This window comes from Anguilla anguilla, chromosome 17 (assembly GCF_013347855.1).
Source record: "Anguilla anguilla isolate fAngAng1 chromosome 17, fAngAng1.pri, whole genome shotgun sequence".
NCBI lineage: Eukaryota > Metazoa > Chordata > Actinopteri > Anguilliformes > Anguillidae > Anguilla > Anguilla anguilla.
Genome location: NC_049217.1, coordinates 6015720 through 6028364, shown reverse-complemented (window position 1 = coordinate 6028364; position 12645 = coordinate 6015720). Strand labels below are relative to the sequence as shown.

Sequence of the window (12645 nt, the reverse complement as noted above, 5' to 3'; positions counted from 1 at the left end):
ACACTAACCAATCAGGAGCAGGTACTGTAACCTTACACACACCAACCAAACAGGAGCAGGTACACACACCTTACCCACACTAACCAATCAGGAGCAGGTACTGTAACCTTACACACAAACCAAACAGGAGCAGGTACACACTCCTTACACACACTAACCAAACAGGAGCAGCTACTGTAACCTTACACACACAAACCAAACAGGAGCAGGTACACACTCCTTACTCACACTGACCAAACAGGAGCAGACACTGTAACCTTACACACACTAACCAAACAGGACCTGGTACACACCTTACATGCACTAACCAAACAGGAGCAGGTACACACTCCTTACACACACTAACCAAACAGGAGCAGGCACTATAACCTTACACACACTAACCAAACAGGACCTGGTACACTCCTTACACACACTAACCAAACAGGAGCAGCTACTGTAACCTTACACACACTAACCAAACAGGAGCAGACACTGTAACCTTACACACCCTAACCAAACAGGAGCAGGTACACACACCTTACACACACTAACCAAACAGGACCTGGTACACTCCTTAGACACACTAACCAAACAGGAGCAGCTACTGTAACCTTACACACAAACCAAACAGGAGCAGGTACACACTCCTTACACACACTAACCAAACAGGAGCAGACACTGTAACCTTACACACACTAACCAAACAGGACCTGGTACACTCCTTAGACACACTAACCAAACAGGAGCAGCTACTGTAACCTTACACACAAACCAAACAGGAGCAGGTACACACTCCTTACACACACTAACCAAACAGGAGCAGACACTGTAACCTTACACACACTAACCAAACAGGACCTGGTACACACCTTACACACACTAACCAAACAGGAGCAGCTACTGTAACCTTACACACACTAACCAAACAGGAGCAGGCACTGTAACCTTACACACACTAACCAAACAGGAGCAGCTACTGTAACCTTACACACACTAACCAAACAGGACCTGGTACACACCTTACACACACTAACCAAACAGGAGCAGGTACACACTCTTTACACACACTAACCAAACAGGAGCAGCTACTGTAACCTTACACACACTAACCAAACAGGAGCAGGCACTGTAACCTTACACACACTAACCAAACAGGAGCAGGTGCACATGCTCAGATAAAAGGGTGTGGTAACATGAAGAAATATAAGTATGTGATATTGCACGCAGATTAAGGAGTATGTGGTGACACGCCAGTGATAAAAGTGCGATGCAGTCTGCTCCATCAGAAGTGATGTTAAAAGTGTTGCGGTCCGTTTGTTCGACTGGGACCGACCTGGGTTGTGCTGTGTTCCAGCTCGCCCTGGACGACGCCTGGCGCTGTCCCCACTGCAGGCAGCTGCAGCAGGGCCGCATCAAACTCAGCCTGTGGACCCTGCCTGACATCCTCATACTGCACCTGAAGAGATTCAGACAGGTAACGCCCAAAATCATACTGCACCTGAAGAGGTTCAGAGAAGTACCGCCCAAAATCATACTGCACCTGAAGAGATTCAGACAGGTAACGCCCAAAATCATACTGCACCTGAAGAGGTTCAGGCAGGTAACACCCAAAATCATACTGCACCTGAAGAGATTCAGACAAGTACCACCCAAAATCATACTGCACCTGAAGAGATTCAGACAGGTACCACCCAAAATCATACTGCACCTGAAGAGGTTCAGACAGGTACCACCCAAAATCATACTGCACCTGAAGAGATTCAGACAGGTACTGCTCAAAATCATACTGCACCTGAAGAGGTTCAGAGAAGTACCGCCCAAAATCATACTGCACCTGAAGAGATTCAGACAGGTACCACCCAAAATCATACTGCACCTGAAGAGATTCAGACAGGTACCGCCCAAAATCATACTGCAACTGAAGAGATTCAGAGAGGTACCGCCCAAAATCATACTGCACCTGAAGAGGTTCAGAGAGGTACTGCCCAAAATCATACTGCACCTGAAGAGATTCAGACAGGTACCGCCCAAAATCATACTGCACCTGAAGAGATTCAGAGAGGTACCGCCCAAAATCATACTGCACCTGAAGAGGTTCAGAGAGGTACCGCCAAAAATCATACTGCACCTGAAGAGATTCAGAGAGGTACCGCCCAAAATCATACTGCACCTGAAGAGATTCAGAGAGGTACCGCCCAAAATCATACTGCACTTGAAGAGGTTCAGAGAGGTACTGCCCAAAATCATACTGCACCTGAAGAGATTCAGACAGGTACTGCCCAAAATCATACTGCACCTGAAGAGATTCAGAGAGGTACCGCCCAAAATCATACTGCACCTGAAGAGGTTCAGAGAGGTACTGCCCAAAATCATACTGCACCTGAAGAGATTCAGACAGGTACTGCCCAAAATCATACTGCACCTGAAGAGATTCAGACAGGTACTGCTCAAAATCATACTGCACCTGAAGAGGTTCAGAGAGGTACTGCCCAAAATCATACTGCACCTGAAGAGGTTCAGAGAGGTACTGCCCAAAATCATACTGCACCTGAAGAGATTCAGACAGGTACTGCTCAAAATCATACTGTACCTGAAGAGGTTCAGACTGTATTTCAGTTTTCCATGATTTTTAATGACTGTGCCGTGACTGCTCCGCGACTTTAGCCAGTATTTTCTGTGACAAACACCCAGCTTTAATTATCGCATGGCTGCTTAGCCTGTACCATCTGATGATTTCTTGTAGCATTAAATAGCGTGAATCTTGTTGCATGGATTCTCTCAGTGCATCTTCGAGACCTACACCTGTGTCTGCGTCTTGCTTGTGCCTTTAGAGGCAGAAATATTTAATGCAAAAATTTACCCGTGACCTGCAAAAATTTACCCTTGTTAATTCTGTGAAGCTTATTAAATTTAACAGAATACATATTCAGCCACTTGTAATATCCCGGCTCATTATTTGTGTGATCCTCCCTTAAATGCATATACATTAAGGAGAGAAGTATGACTCATGTAGCTGCATACTGCAGTTAGCGCATCGTGCACCTGTTTGATTCATAACTGGGTCAGAATGTGTCATATCTGAACCTGAAACTAGTCGCAAAAGGCTTAGTAAATCTGCCCATAATGTTCAAGCACAGAGCACTGTTCAGGCACAGAGTAGGACAGGACTGTATTTTGCACCTGCTCACTACCCTCCACTGGCTGCCTGTTATAGCTCGCATCAAATTTGAAACATTGGTCCTAGCATACCAGGCAGTCAAGGGATCAGCCCCAGCATACCTCCACAAGATATTCAAACCCTACATGCCAGCCAGACCCCTCCGTTCTGCTACCTCAGGATGCCTGGCACCTCCCCCTCTTCGCACCTGCGCTTCCCGAACACGTCTCCTGTCTGTTCTGGCCCCACGATGGTGGAATGACCTCCCCATGGAGGTCAGAACAGCTGAGACACTGACCCACTTCAAGCGACGACTGAAGACTCACCTCTTCAGGCTGCACCTCTCCCCATCCCTCCCTACCTCCCTGTAAATGACTGTAAGCTTAGGGTTGTAACTAGGTAGCTGTTTTGTAGATGTCTTAGTTAATGCACCTGTCTTAACTACTGCTTGTATTTTTGCATAGACTGCGTTGTTGCTGTTCTTGTTTGTGTTAGTGTTAAACAGTTTAACCTTCAGGGTCCAAGTTGAACTATGCGGTTGTTCCCTGCACTTGGACCGGTACTTCTCTCTAGGGTTTTCGTCATACTTGTTCCTGGTTATGGTTATACACTTTGTTGTACGTCGCTCTGGATAAGAGCGTCTGCCAAATGCCTGTAATGTAACGTAATGTAATGTGGTCTGCTCTATGGTGCCCCCTGCTGGAGATGGACAGTAATGGACAGTAGGGTGAAGTTACAGTAGAGTGGGGCCGGGCTGTGTATGCAGTTGGCTTTATGCTGCCCCCTGCAGGATATGGATAGTAGGGTGAAGTTTTAATTGTGTGGGACAGTTATGTATGCTGCCCTCTATTGGAGATGGACAGTAATGGACAGTAGGGTGAAGTTATAGTAGAGTGGGAAAAGGTTGTGTGTGCTCCCCCTGATGGAGATAGATGGCAGGGTGAAGTTTTAGTAGAGTGGGACAGGGCTGCGTTTGTACTCTGTGCTGCCCCCTGCTGGAGATGGGCAGTAATGGACAGTAGAGTGAAGTTTTAATAGCGTGGGAAAGGGTTATGTGTGCTTCCCCCTGCAGAAGATGGACAGTAATTGAGAGTAGGGTGCAGTTATATTAGAGTGGGACGGGGCTGTGTTTGTAGTCGGCTCTCTGCTGCCCCCTGCAGGAGATGGACAGGAGAGTGAAGATGCAGAACATGGTGCGGTTCCCCCTGCTTGGGTTGGACATGGCGCCCCACGTGGTGAAGAGAAGCCAGAGCAGCTGGAGCCTGCCCTCTCACTGGTCACCGTGGAGACGCCCCTACGGCCTGGGCCGCGACCCCCAGGACTACCTGTACGACCTGTACGCCGTGTGCAACCACCACGGGACCATGCACGGCGGCCATTACACAGGTGACCACACCTGGCTCTCAAAGACAGAGGCCCCACAGACAGACCAGACTGAGACCTGGAAGGAATTATCTACATTAACGCACATTAAAATTTAATTTATCCTTCTCGGACTCATATAATCTCTGATAAAATTTCACTGAACAATCAAAATTAAGTTTATTGAACAACTTGTTGTGTCATAAATTTCACTGGATTAAATTTTTGCTTTACGTATATTTTTTTATGAGGTAGTCAGCACACTTGCTGAGCTGGGAAGCAGGGAGAGAGCCCTAGAAATGAGCAGACAGCTACCATAAGACACGTAGCGGTCTGTCCGCCGGTTTTGGCCACATGCAAATGCACGCGGTTGAACAGAACGGAGAAACGCAGCGCGTGTGAAAGCGAGAGACGCTGTTGAGGAACAGCCGTTTGCCTCTGGTCCGCAGCGTTCTGTAAGAACTCGGTCGACGGGCAGTGGTACTGCTTCGACGACAGCGACGTCCAGCCCATAGCCGACGAAGAGGTCTGCAAGCCCACGGCCTACATCCTGTTCTACCAGCGCAGGACCACCATTCCTTCCTGGTCGGCTAACAGCTCAGTCGCAGGTGAGTGTTTTAATCGCATGAGTTGAAAAGTCAACCCACACTATTTTTACAATACATAACTCAACAGCCACGTAGTCTACTCAAACTAGTGTTGTGTTTACAGTAATTGTTGTTTCTGAAATCTTATGTTATCTAAAGCTCAGGTTTTCATGTTTGCCAGCTTGCTAAAAATGTTAATGTAATGCCAGCTGGCTGATATTTCATGAGTAATAGAAATGCAAATGTCTGATATGACTGTGTGTGTGTGTGTGTATGTGTATATCTGTATGTATATGTTTGTGTGTGTATATGTATGTGTGTACTGTGTATATCTGTATGTGTATATATGTGTGTGTGTGTGTATATGTGTGTGTATATGTATGTGTGTGTGTATATATATGTATATGTGTATATGTATATGTGTGTGTATGTGTGTGCGTATATGTATATGTGTGTGTGTATGTGTGTGTATATATATGTATATGTGTATATGTGTGTGTGTGTGTGTGTGTATGTGTGCGTATATGTATGAGTGTATATGTGTATGTGTGTGTATATATATGTATATGTGTGTGTGTGTGTGTATATGTGTGTGCGTATATGTATGAGTGTATATGTGTGTGTGTGTGTATATATATGTATATGTGTATATATGTGTGTGTGTGTGTGTGTGTGTGCGTATATGTGTATGTGTGTGTATATATGTGTGTGTGTGTGTGTGTGTGTGCGTATATGTGTATGTGTGTGTATATATGTGTGTGTGTGTGTGTGTGTGTGTGTGTGTATATGTATATGTGTATATGTGTGTGTGTGTGTATATATGTATATGTGTGTATGTGTGCAGGCTCCACCAGCTCCTCTCTCTGTGAGCACTGGGTGAACAGGCTCCCCGGCAGCAGGCAGCCCAGCGTGGCGTCTGGCTCCTCCTCCCGCCGCACCTCCCTGGCCTCCCTGGCCGAGTCGGTGGAGTTCACCGGGGAGCTGAGCGGAGACGATGGTGAGGGACCTGCCCATCAATAACCCTGCATATGGGGAGGGGGTCACTCTATTACTGATCAATAACCCTGCATATGGGGAGGGGGGTCACTATATTACTGATCAATAACCCTGAATGTGGGGAGGGGGGTCACTATATTACTGATCACTAACCCTGAATGTGGGGAGGGGGGTCACTATATTACTGATCACTAACCCTGAATGTGGGGAGGGGGGTCACTATATTACTGATCAATAACCTTGAATGTGGGGAGGGGGTCACTACATTACTGATCAATAACCCTGAATGTGGGGAGGGGGGTCACTATATTACTGATCAATAACCCTGAATGTGGGGAGGGGGTCACTCTATTACTGATCAGTAACCCTATATGTAATAAACCTCCATGTTTTAGATTTAGTCATTTGTGCTAGCCTGTTCCTCACTGTTTGGCACATTGATTGTGAGGTAGGCTATCTCTGCTGCTCGCGCCTGGGTCTCGTTCAGCCGCGTCAGTTAGAACCTTTCTGTCTTTCTGTCAAGGAGGATTCTCAACCCGTCCGTTCGTGCGTAGCGTCCAGCGTCCGAGCTCTTCCAGGTCGTCCATGGCCAGCCCACTGGCCCTGTGCGAGAACGGCATCAAGCCGTCCTGGTCGCTGTCGGCCAAGCTCCACCTGCGCTCGAGCTCGCCCTCGCGCTTCTCCCTCGACTCCTTCTCCTCCTCCGGGCTGGAGCGGATCGGCGAGGCCTCCTCCTCTGCCGCCGCCGACGACAAGGTGTCCACCTCCTGCTTCGGCCGCTCGTCCAGCGGCAGGGCGCCGCTGGCCATGACGGAGAGCGTCACCAGCGACGACGGGAGCAGCAGGAAGTCGCTGGACGAGCCCTACCGCAGGGCCCCGCCCCCGGCCGAGAGGAGGGCCGCCAAAGCCGAGCTGCTCGACAACAACAACCGGGCCCCGCCCGGCGACTCCGGGGCCCCCTCCGGCAAGCAGAAGGCCGGGGCGGGGACCGGCGACTCCGGGGCCCCCTCCGGCAAGCAGAAGGCCGGGGCGGGGACCGGCTCCACCCAGAAGCCGGAGGGGGTGTCGGCCAAGAGGAGCTCCAGCAAGACTCAGGCGGATTCGGAGAAGAGCTCCAAGAAAAAGCAGGCGTCGTCCTCCACCCAGAGCCCACCCACCCCCCAGGCGTCCAGCACCCAAACATCCAACCCCCAGGTGTCCAACGTTAAGACGTCTAACACTAAAGTGTCCAACACTAAGATGTCCAGCGCTAAGGCGTCCAACCCTAAAGTGTCCAACACTAAGGTTTCCAACGCCAAGTCTAAAGGGGACTCCAAGACCAGCAAGGCGTCTTCGTCCTCTTCCGGGACGCCATCCAAGAAGGAGGCGCCCCCGAGCCAGGAGGGGGCGCCGGCGGCTGTGGGCACTCCCAGGAAGCAACGGGTCCCGTCGGGGGCGCAGTCGTCGGCCTCGCCCTCGCCGGCTGGCAGGAGGGCCCCGGGGGGGGAGCGGGGCTCGGCGGGCGGGCGGAGGAAGCCGGGGGAGCGGGGCAGCCCCCTGACGGACAGGCCCCGGTCGGGCAGGTCGGGCGAGGGAGGGCGCCCCGAGCGGAGGCTGGTCAGGAGCTCCAGCAGCAGCTCCTCCGTCACCAGCCTCCGCTCGCCCGCCGGCCCCTCCTCCTCCTCCTCCCGCGACCTCCGCAGAGGCAGCCGGTCCGAGGACAAGGGGCTGTCCTTCCTCAAGTCGGCGCTCCGGCAGAAGGAGACGCGGCGCTCGGCGGACCTCGGCAAGTCCGCCCTGCTGGCCAAGAGGGCGGCGGAGGCGTCCGGCAGGGCGGGCGGGCAGCCGAAGGGCATCGGGACCCCGGGGGGCGGCGAGGGGTCGGGGAAGAGCTCACGACAGGGCTCCCCGGAGCCCCGCTCGGGCAAGGCCGGGGTCAAGGCGAAGGAGGCCGCCAAATCCACCCCCGCCAAGAACTCGCCCTCCGGCAAGACCAAGTCTTCCGGCACGGAGCCCGGCTCCCGGTCCCCGGAAAGCGGGACGGCGTCGCTCGAGAGGACGCCGCCCAGCAGGAAGCTTTCTCCCAGCATGCAATCCTCCGCGCCGCCCACGGCCCAGCCTCAGTGATGTCGGGACTGCACTTTCATTTCTCCTGTAACGCAGCTATTTTTGTATGTGCCTACTATATATTAAGATATATATGATATATATATTTTTCTTTTTAAAGAAAACCTATTGTACATTACGAAACAGCCTTTGTCCCTAATCCTGCCGTGAGCCAGATAACGGCCATTGGCTGGATCTGGTACTAGAATCCACTACTGTACACTAAACCGAATAGCTATCTTGGGAATGTGTTTTCGAAAGAAGACGTATATCGTGTGTAAATTGAGTTTATTCTTGTTTTTCCCCAGAGGTGCAACAGTTTAATGGGTGACGTAAACACTTTGTTGCCGGGTTACTCATAGCTCCTTTTTCTGTAGCATGCTTTGAAGAAGCTAATTTACGGCAGCTTGACACCGGACTCCTGGACGAGGAACTCGGATGGTAAGAATGCTGATTGTGCACATTCGAAATGTTTAGACCTTCCTTAGGGCTATTTTAAGGGCGATACCCCGCAATGAGGTCAGGAGAGGACAGAAATGTTTGGCGCTTCACAGACAGAGGCCCAACTCTTGCGCGAAAGAGCCTATTTTGGAGACATCAGAGGGGATGGTGGGGTTGTGAGACATAACTCCACTTTTATCTGGATTATGTCTGTTGAACCAGTTTGAAAGTGGAAGGCTTTCACACCAGGTGTGGCAATTGACGTGGGATTTAAAAATCAGTCAACATCTACAATTTGGCCACTTTTATTTTTTTTGAGTGAAACCCTGACTTGCTGTGAATATGACTGCTGGCTCAGGCAAGTGCTACTGCCTCTTTTTTTTTTTTAGAAATAAGAGGATACATATTTGATACTGAATGATTTACCTCTTGGTGCAATTTAGACTTTATTTAAGGGGCATTATTTTTGATGATTGAATATTAAATTGCAATCTGCATGTTCTTGTTTACCAGCTACTGAAGAGATGTACCTGTAACTGAACAGATATTCTCTCTTGCCCATTTGCGCCTCTGTATGTGCGGCTTTCTCTGGTGGATATGTCTGGAAAGACAGAATGTAAGCCAGAGACTGTCTGATCCTCCTGAGACATGCATTTGAATTGATAATCCAGTTTGTGCACTATTCTTTGATGCAGTCTGGTGACTCCATAACTCCTAACTCCATGAGGTGGCAGCAGAGGTAGGATGCGGCAAGGATGTGCTCTCACAACTGATGGGGCACATATAGTACTTCAGGAAGTTGCAGAACACATAAATCCAATTATTGGGTGTCCATCAAACACTCATAAAAACCAAAAAAAAAGCCAGTTCCCATAGGCAAAATAATCACAAAATAACAACCATAACGTTTTAGTATACCTGGCCATATTAATTCACAACAGTCCGACAGTCCAGTCTGCCAAGAGAACAGACATTTTTATTCGTGTTCTGTTGGGGTTGTATCTGGGTTATTTTCTTCACAAGCTTATATTTGAAAGTATAATGTTAAATACTATAATAAAGTTTAATTTGCCCCAAAGACCTCTGGTTAAAGGTTAGCTGTTCTGCATCAGAAGTCAAAATTGGGGTCTCTGTATAACATTTTCAATTCATTGAGAACATTTTTGTCAATTTACCGATTTAGCTAAATTTAAATGGAACTGAGTCAAATCCTGGGAGAGGCGGTTGGCATTTTAAAAATAATAATATTCCCTGCATAGGCTCTAGCACCTCCCCGCAACCCTGCCCAGGATAAGCGGGTACAGGTAATGGATGGACCCTGACCAGGATAAATGGGTATAGATAATGGATAGACCCTGTCCAGGATAAGTGGGTATAGATAATGGATGGATAGACATTCCCTGGTCAGCTTTGAATGAGAAAAGATTCACTGCTTCTCATGGTTATAAGGACTGTAGTGTTGATATCAGCTGTAGAATCCTGAAACTCAGCATAAAGAATGAATTCTGTAAGAATTCTTAGACATTTTTCTCTGCAGATTCAGAATAGGACTTGCACCATGTTTGTTGCGATTGACTGAAAGTCTGGACTCGCGTTGCATTGTGGGGCATTGCCCTTTGGGTCGCTCCAAGGCCAGGGCTGGCGTTTCACGACCACACCGCTTCAGCTTATAGGTCACAGGTGGCCGTGTGACCTGGTCACCTGTTCACAGTCACGAACATTCTGACAAGACTGAGCAGCACACAGGACAGCCCGTTATTTCAAAAAAAAGATGGCAGTGATCCCCACGCATAAGACGAGCGGAGGCTGAGTTTAAGCTACACACATCGCCATATAACCAGAACAGGAGAAACACATCGCGCTACGTGTACCGGCGTAACGACCGACCGAAAGCAAGACGCGGGGTTGCGAGTCCACTGAACGGTTATGGTTTTTATTTTCCCCCCGGTGCTGTTTATTGGAATAATGCATCGCTACCCCTCGTAAAGGCCTTGTAGGTTTTCCCTGCATAAAGGGCAAAGCAATCAGCTTTTTAACACGCTAATGCACAGATTAATAAAATATATCAAAAATTAATGGAAATAATTATGGGTGAAAATTTGCATGATATTGCCCGTGCATGCGTGTAAGCTATTTAGCAAAGCAGCTAACTGTTGCCATATTGGCTGCGTAAAGTGAAAACGCTACTGTTTAAGACTGGAATATATATTTTTACCGTATCCTTCCACATGCTGGCAAAGAAACGCATGGACAGCGTCTTACATGGTTCTCATCTTACATCATTTCCTGTGCACACATTCATTACCATCGCTTGTTATTAGAGATGCTGTGCCACACGGTGCAAAAAAAAACAAAAAAACCGTGAGTCAGCAAACAGTATTTCTACATTTTTTATTTTTTACTTTTTGTATACTAACCTTTTTAAAGTAACAGACTAGTGTATTTGTATCAAACATGTGTGTGCATTTCTGTTATTAAAACATAAAAGAATGAAATCCAAAACATAAGGAATATATTTAAGCAATCTTAAAATAGACTCTATATATTTTAACAAGAATTGTTGCCATTTTTGTGCTTCTCAAGATATAGTGATGCTCGAAAATGATTTTTTTTTTTCAGTATATGCAAAAATATAGTAGTAGCAAATATTTTACATGCATACACACACATACACAGAAATGCTGCATAATTGTATACTGGATAATAATGTTTTTTTGAATTGCCATCTGTATTTCATATATTTTGGATTTCATGTTTAACATATATTTTATTTACTATATATTGGCCTTTATTTTCATAAGGAATGTATGTTTGAACATTTCAGGACTGCTTGGTGCAACATTCACCCTGTTCACATAATGTGTGCACTCTTAGCGCTTTGCACAATGTTCAGCTCAACACTGTTCAGTTACAGCACTTCACACAGGATCAGTGTACTGAGCATTACCTGGGCTAGGCCCAGTCAGCATCACCCATCTCACCATAGAGCTAACAACTTATTACCCTATTTTAGCTGCTAGCGTCTCCTTTCTCCTGTACTCTATGGTGGATGACATCATCATCGGCAAGATGTGTGTAGCGTGGAGGATGTTTGCTACCCACCAGTCTAATTCACGGTCAGCCATTTGCTTACTCTCTCAGTCCGTGTTACTATAAAGGCCGCGGGCACAGTGTTTTGGTCACCAGTGGTTATAACGCACATATCGAGATGCCGTCCTCATTAAATGAACCACTTCTGCCTGACCGCTCATTTGAAACTCTCTTGTGACACTACATCCATTTTTCTTTTAGGAACAATGTAAAAGAGATAACAGATGCAGTGAGCTGTAAAGTATTAGGTTTGTTTCATCCAAGAAATGCATTATACAGAAGGGAGAGCACACTTCGCTCAGCATTTTACCTTTGGTTAACACACTGGGCTGGCGTAGACTTGATACAGCATAATGTGCACTACATGACTGAGTTTATTGTTTGTCAGAGGAGTTTTATGTCCTGTTTCAGTGTGCTTCTGAGCAGGAGGAAACAGTCTTCTGGAAGTTTGTTCATGACTGAGTATGGGAAAAATGTTTAAGTAAATACTATGTAAATGTAACTTATTTTGGGCAAGTGCATGAGATTGTGTCAATGCCCTTTTCTGTTATTTGTATGTTTTACTATTTAAAGAGTATGCAATTTTAATAGACATATTTTTATCATTTTTTATGTTTGAAAGAATGCTTTTCTTTGAAAGAATACTAAAATGTTTATATATGACATTGGTTTAACCAAACAAGAACAAAAAATGCAATGTAATAAAAATGGACGAAAATGGAGATTTTTCAGTTTTATTTGTTGCTATATTCTTTTGTATATGCTTTTGATTTGACTTCACCTGCTTCAGGGGCTGTCTCAGGCGTTATTTGAGCTGAATTCATTCATTCATGGGTGGAGGTTCAGCGATCTTAAAGTGAGACAGGAGGAGGATCAGCGAGATCTCAGTGATATGGAGGAGGTGCAGTGAGATCTCACAATGAAACAGGAGAAGTTGCTGTAATC

At 47.2% G+C, this 12645-nt stretch overlaps 1 protein-coding gene across 2 annotated transcripts in view; it reads left to right on the top strand.

The window, feature by feature from the left end:
• The window catches only part of LOC118217317 (ubiquitin carboxyl-terminal hydrolase 31-like), a 30677-nt gene extending 19716 nt beyond the window's left edge, over window positions 1-10961 (top strand). The window contains exons 12-16 of one of the 2 annotated variants that reach the window (XM_035399219.1): window positions 1337-1456; window positions 4300-4525; window positions 4951-5109; window positions 5933-6085; window positions 6608-10961. In XM_035399219.1, the coding sequence (XP_035255110.1) occupies window positions 1337-1456; window positions 4300-4525; window positions 4951-5109; window positions 5933-6085; window positions 6608-8190 (2241 nt within the window). In that variant the 3' untranslated portion in view covers window positions 8191-10961. The remainder of the gene's footprint in view (window positions 1-1336; window positions 1457-4299; window positions 4526-4950; window positions 5110-5932; window positions 6086-6607) is intronic. The other variant, XM_035399220.1, reaches the window with a different exon arrangement.
• The last annotated feature ends 1684 nt before the right edge of the window (window positions 10962-12645 follow it).